At 41.0% G+C, this 20857-nt stretch overlaps 1 protein-coding gene across 3 annotated transcripts in view; it reads left to right on the top strand.

Moving 5' to 3' along the window:
* The window catches only part of coro2ba (coronin, actin binding protein, 2Ba), a 44498-nt gene that overhangs the window by 20968 nt on the left and 2673 nt on the right, over positions 1-20857 (top strand). Inside the window, exons 1-11 of one of the 3 annotated variants that reach the window (XM_068724386.1) lie at positions 4343-4491; positions 7512-7712; positions 13961-14077; positions 14836-14985; positions 15638-15802; positions 16999-17115; positions 17234-17338; positions 18089-18185; positions 18331-18443; positions 19017-19107; positions 20326-20465. In XM_068724386.1, coding sequence (XP_068580487.1) covers positions 7512-7712; positions 13961-14077; positions 14836-14985; positions 15638-15802; positions 16999-17115; positions 17234-17338; positions 18089-18185; positions 18331-18443; positions 19017-19107; positions 20326-20465 — 1296 coding nt within the window. In that variant the 5' untranslated portion in view covers positions 4343-4491. Of the gene's footprint in view, positions 1-4342; positions 4497-7511; positions 7713-13960; positions 14078-14835; positions 14986-15637; positions 15803-16998; positions 17116-17233; positions 17339-18088; positions 18186-18330; positions 18444-19016; positions 19108-20325; positions 20466-20857 lie in introns of those variants that run through there. The other 2 variants (XM_068724384.1, XM_068724385.1) reach the window with 2 other exon arrangements.

Raw genomic sequence — 20857 nt, 5'->3', positions numbered from 1 at the left:
TGTTGATGCGCAGTGCTAGTTTTAGCCTTATGCTAACAATGGCAACGGCTGAGCCGACGGCTCGCAGCTAACAGTGTTAGCAAGCAAACAACGGCAGCGGTTCTACTGACTCAGTGATTCAAATAATAATAATTTTTAAAAAAGCTCAATCCGCTGTAGATTTAGCCTGTCGGTGATAGACAATGTATTTGTTGTAATGCTTAAAGTACACTCAGCCTCATGCACTCAGTATGTTGTGTCAGTCAGACATTCATGGTCCCTAATGGATGTAACACACTGACTTTAGTGGCCTCCTAACTGGGGTGTGTAAAAGGGGTTTTCTCACCTACCACAGTGTCAGGTCACTGAACATTTTTACCAGCCACTCAATTTTTTTTTTGTCTGCCACTTCTGAAGTCAATGTAAAACGCTTTAGAATGACCACAGCTTTTAGTGCGTCTTCTTAATTGTTTGAAAAACTCCAGAAAGGATTTGATGGGCAGTAATGGGCCGGAGTGTGTTCCAAGGGCCCATGTGACCTCTCTTTTTCAACTGATTGAAACGAATGCAGGCTCCAAATAAAAGATTACCTTTCCAACATTCCTGAACCGGCCATCTGGAAAAATCCGACAACAATCCAGATGGACTGATTCACTTTGGAGCAGGTGTGCTGAATCTATTCCGTTCTGTTTCACTTTACTCCTCTTGCCACTTGCTCACAGCTGCTATCGCCTGGCAGAGTTGGCAGAGCCTTCCGTTCACTTATGTGTGTATGTGATGCGGTAAGCAAACAGTGCATGCGTGGCTGTCTGCATCAGGCATTATGCAGTTTCAGCTGATTGTCTTATGAAGTGAGATTTGCTCTATAAGTGGGCTTTTGGACTACTGCTTCATGGAAACTTTTAAGTGTGCAATGGGGTGCTAAATTCTCCTTTATTGACTGACATCTGCCGCCGGTCATTGTTGCCAACTGTAGAAATGAACTTGATTCGCTTAAAGCATTGACGTCACGTCCAGTCAATCCTCTGTTCCACTGGCTTCAATGCAATCTCTCATTCGGCGTTTCTTTCTGGGTAAATGCAGCGTGTTCCTGGGATTTATTTTCCATATTCCAAGACAAGTCACATTTTGTGAGCACAGAGAAAGCGCTGCAGCGCAGGTTCTTATGTCATCATCACCGTCATATTCACCAAAGCCTAATCTTCATGCTTTGCAATACATGCATTTGATTTGTCCTGTAAAATCATGTTAACATACACAGTTGTCAGCATGTATTTTCACAAGGAAAGACTACACTGTTGTTGTAGACTGACTGACTTTTCTTTAAAAATATGTTCCCATTTTTTTTTTTTAAATCTTTGCACAGTTTTTGCGTCCTTAATTTTACTCAATCTCACGAATTGCTGTAAAAAAAAAAAAAAAAAAGAGAGAGAATACGATTCAGCTTTATTGGCAAAGTATGTGTACAAATCTGACTTACGTTTTTGCATTGCTCCCAGTTTACTTACACAAAATCAGTCAACAGTTAACAAAGACAACAAAGCTGGACACAAATATGTGGAAAAATAGTTGTAATTATGAATATATATAAAAAGTGCCAATGACCAACATCATAAATAAAACGTCAACACATAAACATGTTTGTAGGTTGCATGTAGGGTTTATATATACTGCAAGAGAGCCCGTTATTACTGCACATTTAGACAATGCATATTCATAAGTGAGAAAACCTTGTGAGAAAATGTGACTTCTCTATGGGTTAGGATGCAGATTGTCAGCTGATAACTACTGGGTTGCAAATACTTTGCTCTAATAGTCTGCAACTTCATCGCCCACAAAAGCAGTTTATGACCACAGTTGTCCCATCAGGCATTGCCATCGTAGTGTGGAAAATATTCCAGCGCTTTCAGCCAAGCTGTGACACTTCCTGTGTGAGATCCAACTTCACGCTGAGAGAACATTTGGTTAAAAGAACCAATAGGATATCTCGCTTTTTGTGGTATTTGCGCCTCACGGAGATGGGAAGTCATCATAAATGAGTGGACGGTGCCACTGCCAAGGGAGAGGAGGAAAACACGGAACAGGACACTTGACAGGACATCACTATGTCTGAGTGACGAGACATGCAGTCGCCCTGCGGATTTCCCTTTTGTGTCTATTGAATGTGAGCTCCGATGGCCCTACTTCCTCATTTGGCACCGACATTGAGAAAATCTTGATTGGAGTAGTTTAACCCATGGATGATGTTTGAATGGCCTTTTATGATTCATAATGAGTCAGTAAGCTGCCATTTGCTGTGTATAGTTCGAGAAGGGAGAGGACTGCAGCTGGGATGCCGAGAGACGTTGCTATTTTGTGGTTTGTTGCAGTTCGACAGCTAGTTTTATATTTTGTTTCTTATAATATTGTTTTTAACTGAGACTCAAATATGTGCTGCTTTTAGGATGTTGAAAAGAGGTTTAACACCCCACAGAGAGAGCAGGAAAGAGAAAGATTGAGTGTGCACAGAGCAGCAGCAGCAGCAGTGGCTTGAAGCAAGACGTAAAACAAAAAAAAACTCAATAAACACACTCTACTCTCTGGAGTGGTCTGCCTTGAAGCTACGAACACAACAGTAAATGTATACTGCTGCAAACACACAACACATGGTCGGACATGGACGCAGGCACAGAAACGCACACACGTGTACAACACATGAAAAAGACACACACACACACACACACACACACACACACACGCAAAGAGGCAAAGAGGCCGAGGAGAACCACCTTCACATTGGACCTGCAGGGCTCCACCTACATTTCAAACACACAATCGTCAGGGGATGCAATTTTCACTATAACACCTGCGCCTGTGCATCGATCTGACCGGGGGTCGTTTCAGAAACTGTTGGTAGTGAAAGAGGAATGACTCCAGGGTCCGTCAGTTCATCATTCACACAATTATCTCCATTTGAATATAGGATGAAAAAGACATTTTTAGGATTTACAGGTTTTCTAATATTAGTTTGTCATTGGATAAAGTTCACATCTTCCTGGCAAAGATGTTTAGTCAGCATTTTGTATATGAGTATCTATGAATGTAATTATTGTTCCTAATGGAGTCATCCATTTAAATAGGAACAAACACTGAGGCTCAAATTAACTTCAGTTATTTCAAGTGTTGTTGATAGATCTCAGACTCTGGTAACATAACGACGGAAATATGTGTGTCAAAGATATTATTAATTACTTTAACTGCGTAGCACTCAAGTCTTACACAGCTCCTAAGTATTATTATCACTGTAACAAAATAAATAGCTAAAATAGACTTTAACACCAAAGGACATTATTCTAGTTTCTAAATACATTCTTGTAAAGCTTAATTTAACATACATTGTTGGTAACGCCTATCAACGATTATCATAATAATTCATTTTTTTATGATAAGAGCAGGATGAAGTAATTACTCATAATAATAGAGTATGAAATCACAGCCATGTGAGAAGATCTTTTTTGAGGAAAATGTGGAAACAAAATACAAAATGTCAACGCTTATGTCCCTTAACTAACAGCTAACTTTAATTATCGCTTCAGTTAAAAGTTAACTTTATATCATTCAATGCTGGGAAAAAGATGTTATCTGCCTACTTTTACAATACTAAGATTGTTTAAAGGATGGAAGAATTAATATATTTAATCAAACTATTACATTACATGAAGCAAAAAAAGGAAAACCTCAAAGGCATGATGCTACATGTCTTCATATAGCTACATTACATAAGCTTTATGTATAAAATACAGAAGAGTTAGAGGACATTTCATTTTAGCTTTGAGGCAACTGTAGATTGTGCAACTCCTTCTTTAGAAGATGTCTTCTACATTCCATGTCAATAAATGTTTCATGTTTTAAAATGTTTTATTGCTTCGTAGTATATCTGAAATTGTTACCATCTGCTACAAGGCCAACAGTTGCAGACGTTCACCTTTCTTGACATAAATTTGGTAGGTTTCATACCTGTGGAGTGAAAGATTAGAGTGGAGATAAGAGATTGAAAGGAGGGGAGGATGGAGGGGGAGTGAAACACTGCTGGTGGTGCTGGGAAGCTGGGAATCGGCCCCAGAAGGGCCTTGAGATTCCAAACAAGCAGTGTGTGGGAGAGGAAAGAGGATGAATGGCTACTACTGGCTGGAGCACGAACTGTGGCCGAGAGAGACAGAGACAGAGGGCCGGCTGAGTGGCAGGATGGGAGAGACGGGTGAGAGGAGGAAAGAGGGGCGGGGGGGGGGGGGGAGTGTGAGCCCTCCAGCTATCAGTACCAGTAGGAGGAGAAGAGAGAGTTTAAAGGGGGGGGGGGGGGGGGGGGGCAAACATGAGAGAGAAGGAGGTAGAGCAGACACTGGCTTGCCTGCTTGGATTTGAAGGGGAAGGAAGGGAGAGAGGAGAATCCCGGCGGCTGGTTGAGGACGGAGGGTGGATGTTTGCAGAAGGCCGCAGCAACACTGCGACTTTAGTGTCTCTGTATGGACACTGGTAAGGTAAGGCGGCATTTTCAGGGTCATTACGAGGACGGTAGTGTGGCGCACAGATATGTACTGCGTATTGGATATGAAGGGGGTCTTTATTTGAATCCAACTTGCCATTAAAACTTTTTCTATGGGGAAAAAAATGCAAAAAAAACCAACAACAACAACAAATGTCTGCAAAGCTAAGAAGGACTGTTTAACCCAAGAGGGATCTTACTCACAACGCACAAGTCTTGTGATCCGCATCGATGGATACAAAGTCACTTTCTTGTCTCAGTTGGTGTGTTTTTGTGTACGGGCACGCCGCTGCTCATGGTCTGTGTGTGTGTGTGTGTGTGTGTGTGTGTGTGTGTGTGTGTGTTCTTATTGCTGCAAACCCTCGTGAGATAAGAAAGACACAGATATCCTCTCTGTGCCGTGCCCCCGGTGACCAATGAATGAGTCTCCTCTTCCCCTCTCCTCCAACCGTCCCTCAGGCCACTTTCTGCTGCTCCTCTGTTCTACATTAATTCTCTAACAAGCTGCTTTTATGCTGCTCATACAGACATGGGGCTTCAGACACGGGGAGACGTTTATAGAATCATGTTGGGCTGCAACTAACGGTTATTCACATGTTTTCATATCGCTTGTTTTGTCTGACCAGCAGTCTAAAACCCAAGTATGTTAAATAAAATAATAATAATAATAATAAAATCCTCACATTTAACAGTGGTTGGTAAAAGTACTTTGATCCTTACCTTCAAAGTTAAAAGTAAAAGTAAAGAAGTAAGCTATCAAATACCAAAGCAGTTGTTAAGCAGAGTGGCTGCTTTATGTATATGTATATTTTATATACATATAAATAATATGCATTAGGTGTACACAGCAGTTTAATGTTGTAGCTTGCCCAGTTGGAGTTAATTTCAACTATTTTATGTACCGTTGGGACTGATTTATTCCAGATGTTTTCACACTACAGGCACCTCAGGTCTGTTTAGGTGGGCAGGTATAGGACCAGCATGCACCTGGGAGGGTCTATCCTTTTATTTTTTTTCTACCAGAGCAAGTGAGGCAGGAGGAGCTATAATTTCTTTGTTTGTTTCTTTGGGTAAATAAACCACAAGCAAACAGAAACATCTGCATTACCAGTGGACATCTTTTGTCTGTGTACATTTCATTCGCCTTTTGATTTCAAAGTTATTTGATTTAGATTCTGGACAAATAGCCAGTGCAGGTTGCTAAATCTATTCCAATACCTCATGTTTTATTGATGTTTGTAAAATCTTAATCTGAAAGAGTAATTACTAACTCTATGTAGTGGAGATGAAAGTCCAGTATCTCCCTCTGACATGTAGTTAAGTAGAGGAGTAAAGAAGCAGAAAACTATTATCTTGCCTCCTTAAATTATTTAGCAATAGTTTCAGCACATACTGTATGTAAAACACAAAAGAACGGCTGCGACGCTGTAAAATCAGTGGTACTGTAATGCTGCTGCAGGCTCAGTACAGCTGCCACATTTAAGTGGAGGGCGACGTGATCCCCCACACCACTGGATGCCATTTCTCCAGTCTAGTTTGAGACAGGGAGGGACGGGGAAAGACAATGGCAGCCGCATGGTCTGAGGATGTTTCTATTTGCATGTGTTCGCCACTCCCACCAGTTCCCCTCCACATCCCAAGAACAATGCTGAATAGAGGATTGCCTGATGTCATCCGGCACCGCCGCTACTGATCTGACAAGAATCGTAAATCCTGTCCCGCCAGATCCTGTTTTATAACCGATACAGTCCACCAATAGTGTCACTGGAATTTAGTCTCACAAACAGATCCGGTTTCAGAAGATTTCTCAGAATGCAGCCACATTCATCAGAGAGAAATGACACCAACTTCTGTCCTCACGGGGACAAAGGGCGTTTGACGTCCACTTCCTGTGACTGGGTCAACCTTTGAGTCCGTTTGCGGGGCATCGTCACGCCAAAACAGATGAAGAGCTCCATCAATGCATTCTTGTGGTGGAGTGACAAACAAAAGAAGTGTCTTGAGTCAAATGTAACCACTTGTCTTTTGTTGTGTGTGGCGACTGCAAACAAAGGCTTCTTTTCTGTAGTACAAGATCCACATGAGCCAAAATACGGTGACGAACAACATACTTCAAAACGTCATTTTTGGTTTACACAGCTGTCTTTTTTTGTGATTATGTTATTGGGAAAAAATATATTTACTCTTGCTTTTCCTTCTCGACACATGAATCACAGGCTCGAAGGCAACATTAAATGGTGTCAACACAGTTTTCACCCAGTTCTCACCCTTTGAAAGTGTAACACGCATGATCAATTTGGACGATTTCCCACAACTGTATGTGTGACAGTTATCATGTCTGCACAGATGGGACAGCCCATCCTGCAACTGTGGGTTTGGTGGAAGGGAAATTGACATTAGGCTTCATAAATTCTGTGTGCATTATCATAATCATGTCAAGTGCCAACCAATACTTGAAGGAAATAGATCACTTGTTTTAATTACAGTGTGATTCTTTCTTTTTTTTTATGATGTTGCCCCAGCTTGGCTAAATGTTCTTCTCTTCTGCCTTCTCACGGTTACACTGGACACACTGAACAGTACAAAAGCATGTTTGTCACCCGAAGAATACCTGTAGTTTAACCACAATACATTAAATGTACAAAATACTTGTTCTGGAGGGCAAATCCAGGTCAGAGCTGTTCTTCTTTATTGAATAAATAAAACTATATATTGTACAATCCTGAAAATAAAGAACGACCCGGGCAAATTTGCAAGTAGCAAAACAATCCTTACCGCAGACATGTTTGTTTCTGCACCTGCTTCGTCAATGGTGCGCATTGACAAGTCTTATCAGCTTGTCATATCGGAGGAAACGTTCACTTCTGGCCGATGGCGATATTTCATTTTGAAGCCTTTATAGATGATGTGCCGACATCATGGTGCATCCCTAACCGCTAAAGAAGTGATCTATCTGGATGTCCTGTAAAATAACAAACAACTGATTCATGTGTTTGTGTATATTCCTCAGATGTCATGGCGTCCGACCTACCGAAGCTCCAAGTTTCGAAATGTCTACGGAAAAGTGGGCAACCGGGAGCACTGCTTCGACGGCTTCCCCATCACCAAGAACGTCCATGACAACCACTTCTGCGCCGTCAACTCCAAGTTCCTGGCGGTCGTCACCGAGAGCGCCGGCGGAGGCTCTTTCATTGTTATACCTGTATCCCAGGTAACAGGCACCGACACACTCTTGATTTGCTGTTTTTTGTCATGGTGACCAGGGTCAAAGATAAATGGGGTCTTCTTCCCTCTTTGGAGAACCCTGAGGTTATTTTTTCCACTTGACTGTACATTTCAGTGTCGGAGGAGATATGTGATGTTTCTCTATTGTTGGTCCTGTCGGAGTATTTGTATTCAAAATTCAAAATGTTTAGTTAACAATCGCAGCTTCACTGAGAGTCAAAGCATTTAGGATGTTGAGGTGCTTTATAACTATGCTTTATAACTATTATTTAAAACTATTTGTTTTGGGCGACCATGGCTAAGTGGAGAGCAGGGCCGTTCTTCATTCATCCCTGACTCTGGCTCTGCTAGTTGCAAGCCTTGAGCGAGACACTTAACCCTGTGTCTACGGCCTGATGTGATAGAATCTGATTTGTAAGTCGCTTTGGATAAAAGACGGTAATGTAATAATGTAAGGTTTAGACCAGATTACTGTTGTTTCAGCTACTTGACAGCACAGTTAGATCTGGAGTTTAAAAACACAGTTTTCACACAAATTCACCACAGACCCTCCCTGCCTTCTATTGCATGCCAGCCTTAAAAACTCAAGGCAGAATTTAAAGCCAAAGTTGAAACAGGGTAGATTTGCCAATAGAATCACATAAAGGCATATTGGTATTTCCTAAAAACAAGACAAAAGGGCACTGTTGAAATTGAAAGACGTGAAATAATTTTTCTCATGATAGGAATGCATTTATTTTGACTTCACATTCAGCAGAAACATTCGGCTTTACTGGATTATTCATTACACAACAGTAGTGCAGATGTTAATATGGACGATAAGCCTCGCAGTCGCACATTGTAGAGGATGTTATGCAGATAGTAGAGTGATTAATCTTCTAACACTTTGGTGGAGAGTAATAATTCAAAAGAACTGCATTTAACTGAAAATGTGTTTGCTCACATTTTATGTGGCGTCGATATTAGGTTTGATATGAAGCGTGTGGAATAGTTTCTAAATGTTGCCTGTCTCTTTAAGAGCGACTCTGCCGAAGGTGTTCGGGAGGCTCTTGGTTGATCTCCAGGGTCGAGTCAAGCTGTTATCAGGCAGAAGAAGTATTCAGTACGCCGAGCAGTGATGTTGTGTGAGGCAGGGAGACCTCAGCTACATTTTACTTTACGTCTTCATTAGTTTATGGTGTTCCGTCATGGAAAAAGACATACGACTGGTTCTACTACTGAGTGCTGCAGGAATGAGAACTAAAACCCAGATATGAGTCAGCATTTTTTAAACTTCTGGTTCCCTCATCTCAAAGTCAATGGGGTTTTTTTTCAATAGGTTTTTGGTTAGATGCCTAAAATAAGGTCTGCAGTTAACTCAAGCTTAAGAGATTTTGACATTTTGTTCAACGATATAAGATACATCAGTAAACACACCTCGTGTGAAGTGTTTTTAAAAAGGCGGTTGTGTAAACTCGTGCTCAGGTGTTGTTCATTTATAGCCCAACGTCAGCTTTTTACGATTGTATTTACGCTTTAAAAATTCTAAAAGTTATGTTGATTTGTAAAGATTATCTTGCCGAACCAAACGTGTAAATATCACAAACGTCTGATTCCCACAGAGTTTATTTTCTGTAATAATCCAAAATCCAATGGAAAAATCCCAAATCCCATTGGATTATGGAGGGAACCAGTGAGATGCTAACTTCCAGGCTGGCCTACAAAAATACGTCATCCCTAGAATAAACAGTATTACATCAGCAACCTCTCTCCACTGTTGTCATTCCGTATCATTTCATATACATAACATCAGAGCACATAACAAGTGCTCACTTTATCGCTTGATATAGCCTTTCAGAAATTAATTTACGCAAAGGTGGGTTTTCATTTCGTCCACCTACACTGCTTGTACCTCAGATGCGGCTTTTCAAATTGGTGAGGCTGAAGGTAATACACAGAGGTCTCTAGGTGCTCTTTGTTTATGAAATTCACTTTGTTTTGAGCTTGTTGAGCGCATGAAGAAGAGCTGCACAGCATCATATGATTAAAGTAATGCCTGCTGGCATCATGTTGATTCATAGCGCTCGTAAATATAGAACGAGAAGGTCATATTGGCTGGTTTCACATGTGACTACTAGGTTACTTATAATGCCAATAATAACATTATTTATATGGTATAGTATCATTTAATCTTAATTATAGCGGATTTACATAGAAAGACATTAATAGATGACATGTGTCAACGGTAGGTGTACAGAGGAAACAAGTAATTAATCTCAAGAAAGTGAAAATAATCAACGCTAAACAACGAGACAATCTTCTCTTTGAATGATTAATGGCATCTTCTGATTATAAGGTTAAAAACATACATATTGCACATTGTCATTCTACAGTAACTAGTCATTCTTAAAGTGATATTTTTCCTGCTGTGCAAAGACTTTATCCATGACCATAACTTAAACATAACATAAAGGCCATAACTCGATCGATTTCCTCCTTGTCAAAGTATTTTAGCACTTTAGCATTTCCTCTGGTTTCTGCTGAGTTGACGAGTTCAGAAAAGGCATTCCTCATATTCAGCAGCTCAGATGACAGCCGGGAGGATCGCTGCTGTTTCATGCAGTATCCTCCTGTCAAAACAACAAAACAGCAAACTTCTTTTTTTCCTTTTTTCGGTGACCTTACACTTTGTGAGGCTCCTAATGTTGTCTTTTTTTATGGCAGCGTACAGAAGAGGACTTGTGTTATTGTTTATGCTGAAAAGAATGGTGTAGAGAAGTTAAGTTTAGATATTATATGTACGTGTGGGGTTTGAATCCGACCCACGGCCCTTTGCTGCATGTCGTCCCTCCTCCTGACTGTCACTATTGAAGAAATGGAATAATCTCAAAAAAAGAAAAGAAAAGAAAAATGATCAATCACCGAACACTGGAGTGTGATGTCATACAATACAACGCACATTCTGCTACGGTATGGTATGCAGAGCGATTTCACTTTGATTATTTACTTTCATTGAAATCAATAGCTGGCGACATCAGAGGCAGTCTGTGTTCATGTATATGAGACTAAGGGTGAAAAGATGAGCCCCTGTTCAAAATGAGCTCACCCATTAAAAATACAAACTAATCTGGGGAGGGTTTGGCTAATAGCAAGGTGTGAGAACGACTGACATATCACGCTGACAGCCGGCGAGACGGCCATATGGCTGCCCCCCCCCCCAGACAATTCAAGTAGAAAGTGGAAGGACTACCGCTGGCACCACCTGGCACACACACACACACACACACACACACACACACACCCCAGCCCAGAAATCGACACATAAGGTCACAAACACCTTTTCATCACCTCAGACAAAGACTGAGAGCTCTGTGGGTGTGGTGCCTTTCTACTTCACTGCTGCCATTACTACTGCTGTTATACTATCACCGAGACTTTTACTGTGTATGAGAGTTGTATGAATCAAGGTCTCGATTATGTAGTTGATAGTTGACAGAAAAGTAATCTGCACATTTTTTGATAATCATTCAAGTCATTTTTCCAGCAAAAAATGCCAAAATCATTTTTGGTTCCAGCTTCTCAAACATGAGGATTTCCTGCATTTCCTTGTCTGATGTGACAGCAGAATAAATATCTTTAGGATTTAAACTGCTGATCGAAAAAAAATAAAATAGAAATATGTAGACATCACCTTGCTCTTGATGATATTATGACGATTATTTTTCAGTTTTTTCTGACATTTTATAGTCCTAACGACCAATCAAGTTTTCGAGGAAATTATCAGAAGATGAATCAACAAAGAAAATAATCATTAGCTGCTGCCAGCTAATATTAAACACTTTAATTAACCTACTGCAGCTTATTTTAACTGCTGGTTCACCTGCAGGCCTGTAATCTCCTGTATGCCTATTCTTAAGGCATCTATGTAGAGTGATTTCCTGTGTACATGTTTTAACAGCATTTATAAAAAAGGATATTTCCAACATATTGTGCAGTTTGCTTATAGTCATGAACCAGGATGTTATTGATTATAAACAACTCTAAGCAGTGATCCAACGACAACACTGCAGACCGTGCTGCTGGTGCACACAGTATGAAAGCTGCATCAGCACGCATTGGACCATTATCATGTGATAAACTGAATAAGCATGACTCAGCATGTTCTTTTCTCAGGGAACAGTGAATTCATTAGAAAGAAACCGACAATGACAGCAGAATAGAAAAGACCCAATTGCTAATTTTCAACTTGTATTATTGAATCCTCATTAGTTGTTAATTCCCTCCTGTTCTGTAATTCATTTGTTCATATTATTGCATCTTATAGCCGGAGGAGTCATAGAATGCTGCTGTTAGAAGAAGATGTACCGCTACTGTAGCCGTTGAACCGCCTCGTTAACGCGGATTTACTGGGAATTACGGATCAACAAGCGTTGGTAGCAAACAGGCTGTGGTGCTTCTGTCGCAGCGGGCCTGCACATCTGTGTTCGCCTGATGAATGAGCTGCAGAAAGACGATGAGGCCTGGTGTAGAGTCATCCAGATAAACGTTAGCAACCACTATTTCCATTCAGATTCTCTTATTTGTATTCTTTGTGGTAGAGGAGAGATAGCTGTCTGTCATTTATATCATGATTATTTCTGACTCATAATACCTCATGAACCCTCTGAACCCATAAGGTTCCCAACAGACATTATTTCTTTGCAGATAATTAGCTCCACCTTAATAAGGAGTCTCTTATGATCGCATGTTATTAATGGTTTTGAGGCCATGTTAAAACCGCCCGGTCACTGTAAGATTTCTAAATAAAAAAAAAAGATAATGCGTGGTCAAAACTTGGCATCAATCCTGGCGTGTCATTTTGTTTTTACATTTGTTCTTACTTTCCTGAAATCTCTACATCTGTACATGTAGGAGAGCCTTCAATGCTAACTCGAGTTGCTTCTGATTATGAATCATTCTGTCTCGCTCCGTCACACCGTCTCCTAAACTGATGTCCCTCTTCACTGTTGGCAGACGTTGGTCACTATTGGTTTTGGCTTGTGTTCCTGGTCTTGTTAGTGAAGACTTCAGTATCTTTGGCAAACATTTTTCTGTGAGCAGACTTCCCGCTCGCTGCTTTTTAGTTTTTTTTGACATCCAAAAAGTATCTATTGATCTGCTTTTTTTAGTGTATATGTTGATAAGTAATGTATCGGTTATGTATGTTGCTGAGATTATATTGATGACAATATGCTAGCTATTTGTCAGTAGCAATATTTATATTGATTAATATGGGTAAACACTAGCTGATTAGCTAATTTTCACCCAAAGCCCTTGTACACAGTAAGGATGTGTGATTGTATTTCACCATTTTTCCTCCTGCTGTTATAAAGTGAAATGTATTGTTTTTAGTTTGGGGGAGGAGCACAAAGGCGCAGTTAGAAAATGCATTTTTCTCTTTAAGGATTAAGGTGCAAAGATGCTGCTAATAGCATTTTCTTATGGATCTATATTATATTGAATTATTTCATCGTAGAGTTTGTGAGGCTTGATAAAGCATCTGGAGTGAATCTTCAGGGTTCAGTGAGGACAGTTCATTTAAACATGCGGGATTTCATGACCCGACGCTCCGAAACAAATCTCTGAGGAAATAAAAAAAGAGGTCAGTGGATTTAATTGACATAAAACATTCATGACAACATGACCGACATTAAGAGCTTTCTGTCGTCTGTTGTTATGAGCCACTGCCCCTCTGTGGGCTCTACGGGTTATTGCAATAACACTGAAGTGGCTCAGATGTCCCTGTACAATAAGCAGGTCTGTTTTGTTTTTTTATCAAGTCGTCTCACTGATGCGATTGAACTTTTATTACATCATGTTGGTCTTTCATGTCCACGTTCAAAAAGAAAAGAATATTGTTCAGTATTGTTCTGAATAGATGAATTCATTATTTGTGTCCAGGAACAAATGATTTAATAAATTATTTATTCTTATAATTTTTTATCACTGCTTATTAAGTCTTGGAAGAGATATTTTCTTTTCTTTGCTGCTATTGTTTTGCATCATTTTCACTCTTCTGTGTTACCACAGAGGCAGTATACAGGGTGTCTTTTATGCACTTTTATGTGCAAAAACAACATGCATACATCTAATCTTTTTTACTCCATTTAATTCTCACTAATATTATTTTCATATTTATGGTGTGGCTCCCAGTCCAAAACAGGAAAAAGTACAGCAAATGTAACATAACGTATAACTTCTGTCGCTCTGTTTCAGTCTGGTCGTCTGGACTCTCATTACCCAAAAGTGTGTGGCCACCAAGGCAATGTACTGGACATCAAGTGGAATCCCTTCTTTGAGAACATCATAGCGTCCTGCTCGGAGGACACCTCGGTAAGTGACCCACTTTCTTTCATTTTGAATGCTGTTTACCAAACAGGTATATGCTCAGGGTGATTATAGAGGGTGATGATGCTGTAAGAAGATGTGAAAAAAAAAGCATACTGTATCTGTTAAATCGTGAGTTTGCGAGATGCTGAGGTTGACAAAGAGGTCATCTCGTTATTATGACCCCTCTGAGTCAGAGCGTTAATGCTGGACACAAGCTTGTGAGTGGATTTCGTCTGGCAGCTGCTCTGGTTGTTATTGCTGTTGTGAGCCAGTGGCCTGAAAATGGCAAATGACGGATGCGAGATGCTCTTGAGCAAAGCACAAATCCACCAGCGGTTCGGTAACCGACCGCATTCTCTTAATCTCAGACGTTACATGTCACATACTAACAACCTGTGCGCCTGTTACATTGCTCTACCGAGCATAGTGAAGCCACAGTAGCACTGTGTCCTGTGTAGTACTTTCACTTGTTGAAGCATAATCTCCTCTGGTCCAACACAGAGCCTCTAGCCATAATCCAGTCTAATCCTAATGCAATGGGCTGCATTGATACCGTGTGCTATTTTTGATCAGAGGGCTCTCTAGCTGTGTCATGCTGATTGTAGATTAGAGCTCACATTGAATACAAGATGAAGAGGCCTTCATGACAAAAGCATTGTACCTTTTGACGTCTTCTATACATGCGTGTGTGTGTGTGTGCTCTTTATGATGAGGCGCCTTGTATTTCCTTTATATTCACTGTGTTCATGTGAACGTGGCAGGTGCGAGTTTGGGAGATCCCAGAGGGCGGTCTGAGACGCAACATGACGGAGGCGGTGCTGGAGCTGTACGGCCACAGCAGACGGGTGGGTGTGATCGAGTGGCACCCCACCAGCAGCGGCATCCTCTTCAGCGCTGGCTACGACTACAAGGTATACCGCATCAGTAACAGCAAACAGAACGAGCTCAAATCGACACAAAGAAACACTGACAGCTCAGTGATTTGCCTTGAAATACTCCCTCTTAGATACTCAAATACTGTTAGATATTGATTTTGTGTATCATTTAGCTCATTTCAGGAGTTTCTTTGTCATGTTTTGCAATATTTTTTATGAGTTGATACATTTTAAAGGCATTATTTGATGGTTCTATTGTGAGGACCTGATCAATTTCTTCATTCTATATCATTGACTATTGAATATTCTGGGTTTTAGTCAGATACAACATGAATTCTAAAGATGATGCCTTCGGTTCTTACAAATTGTGGTGGGCATTTTCGCTATTTTCTGTCATTTTATAGACTGAACGATTAATAGATCGACCAAAACACTAACATACAGATTAATCGATAATGGAAATGTATCATTTGTTGAAGCTCTGTGTATCAACTTCCCCTCAAGTGGCCTACTTTACTAAATTAGTGCTTTCCAAATAAAATTTAGGCTCTTTTTTCACTTGATGTTTGGAGAACAGCACACAAAAAACAAAAGTCAAATTCCATTCAAAAAGCTCACGACATAATCACGTCACTGAATCAAGCCTCGCGGCCATCTAACCGCTGCACCCAAACAATCCCTCCCTCAGATCCTCATCTGGAACCTGGAGATCGGAGAGCCGGTGAAAATGATCGACTGCCACACGGACGTCATCCTCAGCATGTCCTTCAACACAGACGGCAGCCTGCTGGCCACCAGCTGCAAAGACAAGAAGCTGCGCGTCATTGAGCCGCGCTCCGGGGCCGTCCTTCAGGTCAGCGGGAGTGTATTGTGCACATGAATTTAAAGAAACAACTGTTTATATAATGATCATTTAAATTGTCTGGCCTCTATACTGTATCAAATAATAATGGTGACATGATTCACCTCTGCTGAACCTCTTATTTACCACATTATTTTAACAATATAGTGTCCACATAATAGTAGATGACAAGTTCATCATCAAAGTATGTGTACTTTTGTTTACTTTTGGTCTGGAGCTGTTTTCCATGGTTTGTTAGTTCAAATGAAGGTAAAATGTGTTGCTACAGCACACTGTGATATTTTACACAACAGGGTAAAAGTTTGGGGGAGGCGCTGTTTCAACATGACAATTCCTCCACTCACAAAGTGAGGTCCATAAAGAGAATGAAATCCCCCGTTTAGTGTGGAAAAACCTGACCGGCCTGCACAGAACCCTGACCTCGATCCCATCACACATTTTGGGATGAACTGGATCGCCGACAGAGAGCCAGGCCTCATCGCCGAACATCAGCACCCGACCTCACTAATGCTCGTGTGGCTGAATGGGAGCAAATCTCTGCAGCCAGGTTGCGAAATCATTGTGGAGAGCCTGAAACCAGAAGAGTGGCTGTTATAGCAGCAGATTGATGCTGATGGTTTTGGGATTTGATGTTTAACAACCACATATTGTGTAATGTTCAGGTGTCATATATGGACATATACAGCAGTCTCTTTGGTTCTTTAGCAGGTCTTGAGCCATTAAAGGTCATTGCAGAAATTGCAGCTGCATGAGATCACAACTTTCATTTTTAAAGCCAAACTTTTGGTCAAATTAATTTCTTATCTATAGACTGTAGGTTACTTAAAGAAATGTTAAATAAAACAACAACAAATCATGAAAGTGTTCTGCACCTGAAATACAGATTTACTTTCGAGAAGACTCCAAACAAAGCAAGTTGTTAGCTGTTGTATTTAAACATAAAAACTGCATGGAGACATTCATATCTTAATTCATGCCATTAAATTATTGAAGGGTCCCCCATTATAGAGCCAATGCCCCTTGGGTGTTCTAAATCTTCTAAATCGAAATAATCTTAAAAATGTATTTTTTTATCCTTTCTTTGCATTGTCACAACAATATGATAGTCCCAAGAATAAATACTGGTAATATATAAGAGAACCTTGCACGTATCATTAATGCTCTGTCTTTGTGTGCTGCTCCACCAGCAAGCCAGTTGCAAGAACCACCGTGTGAACCGAGTGGTGTTCCTGGGCGACATGAAGCGACTGCTCACCACAGGGGTTTCACGCTGGAACACCCGGCAGATCGCTCTCTGGGATCAGGTCAGACAATACCTCCATATGGCTGCGCGCAAGTAATGCCAGAGTGGGTGGAGCTAGTGTGTGTGTGCGTGTGTGTGTGTGTGTGATTAATTCCCAGTGTGCGTGTTGTTCTTCTCAGGAGGATTTGTCCATGCCCATTGTGGAGGAGGACATCGACGGCCTCTCAGGACTGTTGTTTCCCTTCTATGATGCCGACACACACATGTTGTACCTGGCAGGCAAGGTCAGCGCTGATCCTTACTGGGTCACAAGGATTCTATTTTTCAGGACTGTAATATTTCTCAGATTTATCACTTTCTTATCCACACTGAACTCTGACACGTTGGCGTACTTTTCCACGCTGAAGTTTATCAAATGAACAAAACTGTTCAGCACATTGAATTATTATGAATTTACCTGACAAGGTAACAGGATAAAGGCAATCAGTGCAAATCTTATGTGGCAAATACCAAACAAAGTAATAAACTACAAATGTTAACAATGCCTTTTATTTAGTAACAAGAGCATACATACTTAATTAACAGAATAAATAATTAAAAATGTGGCCAATATAGCATCCCATTATCACAAAATACAGAGGAAATGCCTCATAAATGAATTAAACAAACAGGTCAAAGGCTGTATTCGGAATCACACAGTAACTCACCATCCACACTATGCATGACGTCAAAATGTTTATTTAGTGCGTTCCAGCTGTATAGAATGTGGATTTTGTGCAGATGAGAAATGCCCCACAATGAATGAATTATGTCTGAACTGGTAAGATGGTTGCTCAAAGACATTCATTTTTAGTGCTCTAGTGTTAAGTAACTTCAAGGATTTTAAATTCTGGTAATCGTTGCATAGCACCAAATCCGATTAGGCCGTACTTAAAGCATTAACAAACCAAATGTAAAAAAAAATGTGGCTTGGTTGAAACTCAAGCTACCTCTTTGAACTGTGGTGTAATAGACACATTCTGGTGCCTCGGCAGGGGGACGGCAACATCCGTTACTTTGAGATCACCACAGAGAAGCCGTACTTCCAGTACCTGACGGAGTTCCGGTCCCCGGCCCCACAGAAAGGCCTCGGTAAGTCATTTGTTCACCAGTAATATGATCTCTCCCGCTATTTTTCTCATGTTGATGTGACTTCAATTGGCCGTGAATTCTGGGAAAGTACGTCATGTTGTCAAAGCGGTTGCATGAACCACGCGCTTCTTGTTCCTGTCTGCAGGTGTGATGCCGAAGCACGGGCTGGATGTGGGAGCCTGTGAGGTGTACCGCTTCTACAAGCTCGTCACTCTGAAGGGTTTGATCGAGCCCATTTCGATGATTGTCCCAAGAAGGGTGAGTGGGAAGGAATTAATGGAATGAACCGATTCTCCTCTGTTCTCTCATTAGTAATCATTCCTGCAATATGTCACATTTATCCAGCACATGATGGGTGAAAGAGCTATAATGTAGGTTTTGGTCTGATTGTAATCAACCTTTTCATGGCAACACTTTGACATACAGTCATGTAATGTGCAGAAATACAGAGTTGAGAGCTAACAGGGACAGATGTAATTCATCTGAACGCACATGGATCTTTACTGGTTTGACTTGAGACCAAAACAGAAGGAAGAATCCAGTACGTGTCAAACCTCTCTGAGGCATGCAGAGAGGTTACATTTTATGCTTCGAGACAAATGCAGGATAACCACCGCTTCACCCGGCTTCATCTTACATAAGGTGCTGGAAGAATCAAAAAGCTCAAACTGGTAGAACAGATACCCGCAGACTTAAATCTCTGCATAGAACACTTTATTTTTAGCTTTCGGTCTAAAGGACCTTCATCAGAGCTGCTTTGAGACAAAGAAATCTTAAAACAGATTCCAAATGAGTAAAATAAGAACATCTGCGGTGTTTCCTGGTTTACAGTCGGACACATACCAGGAGGACATCTACCCCATGACAGCAGGGACAGAACCTGCGCTGTCAGCGAGTGAATGGCTGAGCGGCATTAATAGAGGTAAACAACACGTCAGAGACACACTGGGTTGGTTTGACTCTCCTCTCCTCTTTTTGCCAAATATAAACCAATGTCAGGCAAAGATCTTAATCTAATACCGGCATATCATCCTGCATGTGGTGATGTGATGTTGTCGTGGACCAAGGAAACAGGCTTTAAATTCAAAAAGTGGGTTTATTTTCCCAAAAATCATCCAATAACAATAACTTAGTAAACAAAGTTATAGGGCCCCTATAAAAGAGGTCAAAAAACATAACTCTATTAAAGAATAAGGTTAGCAAAACAAGACGTTAATTAACAATAAACCTCCTGAATGAAACTGAGGGAAACCAACGAAAGCACACAGGGGAGGACAACAAAGACAAGAACCACAAGGTAACACAAAACTGCCCAGATCCCCCCCATGCTGTCAGAGCTCTCGGTTTTGGTCCTTGGCCTCTTGCATAAAACCAGGCTCCACTCTCAGCCCCATCTTTTGTCAGACCAGGAAGGGGAACTCAGCAGCCAGGTAACTTTCCTTGTGGGGCTGTGGCCACCACAGGTGTGCTGGAAGTCATTTCTTAGGTATTACAAATATTTAAAGATACCCTCCACTCAAAACATGTATTTTTCTGATATTTACGTCTCCTAAAATGTCTGACCATGACCAAACTGACTTGTGTCCGTGCAAAGTGTGTCACTGTGGTGCAAGTTTTCCCTCCACTGAAGGGGGAGATGTCAATGCACATCTCTAAAATCTGAAATTCATGCATACCCCGGGCAAACTAGATTTAAATTTGAAAGCCAGTGGCTGTCCAGCACACAAATGCAGTCACATATTGACACAACACCAGGAAAACAAAACTGAAACCTCCAACGCAGAGTGGACTACTCAGTTCAGAGATGTGAAACTTAAAGGGAACTTAAAGAAACAAAGCTACAGTAAAGGCTGGCGATGAAATACTGACACTTTCAATTACTGTCTTTCTTTTTGTTTTGTTTTTCATTGCCAACTCTTCACATGCTCTCACTGAACATATGGCTTGTATTTTTTACCAATATGGGGAAAACTCCCACAGATATTTCCTTTTTATCAAAATCATGCAGCTTGAACTGGGCTTTGATTTGGATTTCATGGTGTCTTTAAATTAAAGCATCGCTATTTGAGCATTTAATCCAGGAGGTGACTGTTTCTAGAAGGTGGATTTTCACATCTTTTTGCTCACTTTTTGCTAACAGACCCGGTCCTAATGTCCCTGAAGGAGGGTTACCAGCGACCACACCAGTTAGTGTTTAAGGCCCCAGTGAAGGAAAAGAAGAGTATGGTAGTGAACGGGATCGACCTGCTGGAGAACGTTCCACCCAGGACAGAGAACGAGGTGTGTGAACAGCTAATCACTTTACGCAACTGTCATTACTCAACCCTGTTGTTCCTCTATTATAAAAGTATTTAATAAAACTAGGTTTAGAATACAGTTGCAAGGGAGGAATCAGAGCATTTACAACTATGAACAGAGAAGCAAACTGAACTAGAGACTCAGTAGAGTGCACATCTCCGCCAGGTGTGTCTGCAACGACCGCTGCTTTAATGTTTGATTGAATTTTACTCGCACAGCTCACACAAAACATGCGCTTTCATTGTAATCCAGGCCGATGTCGGCACCGGCTCTGCGCAGGCTGCAGATATTAAGCCGTTTGGTGCAGCAGTATGCGAGATTAGCCGTGGACAGACAGAGATGCACACAAACGCACTCAGGCACACACACACACA

Source organism: Cebidichthys violaceus, unplaced genomic scaffold, assembly GCF_023349555.1.
Source record: "Cebidichthys violaceus isolate CVI_PGR_0920_01 unplaced genomic scaffold, fCebVio1.0.p SCAF_30, whole genome shotgun sequence".
In the NCBI taxonomy this organism is placed as follows: Eukaryota; Metazoa; Chordata; class Actinopteri; order Perciformes; family Stichaeidae; genus Cebidichthys; species Cebidichthys violaceus.
This window is presented reverse-complemented; position numbering and strand designations above follow the sequence as displayed.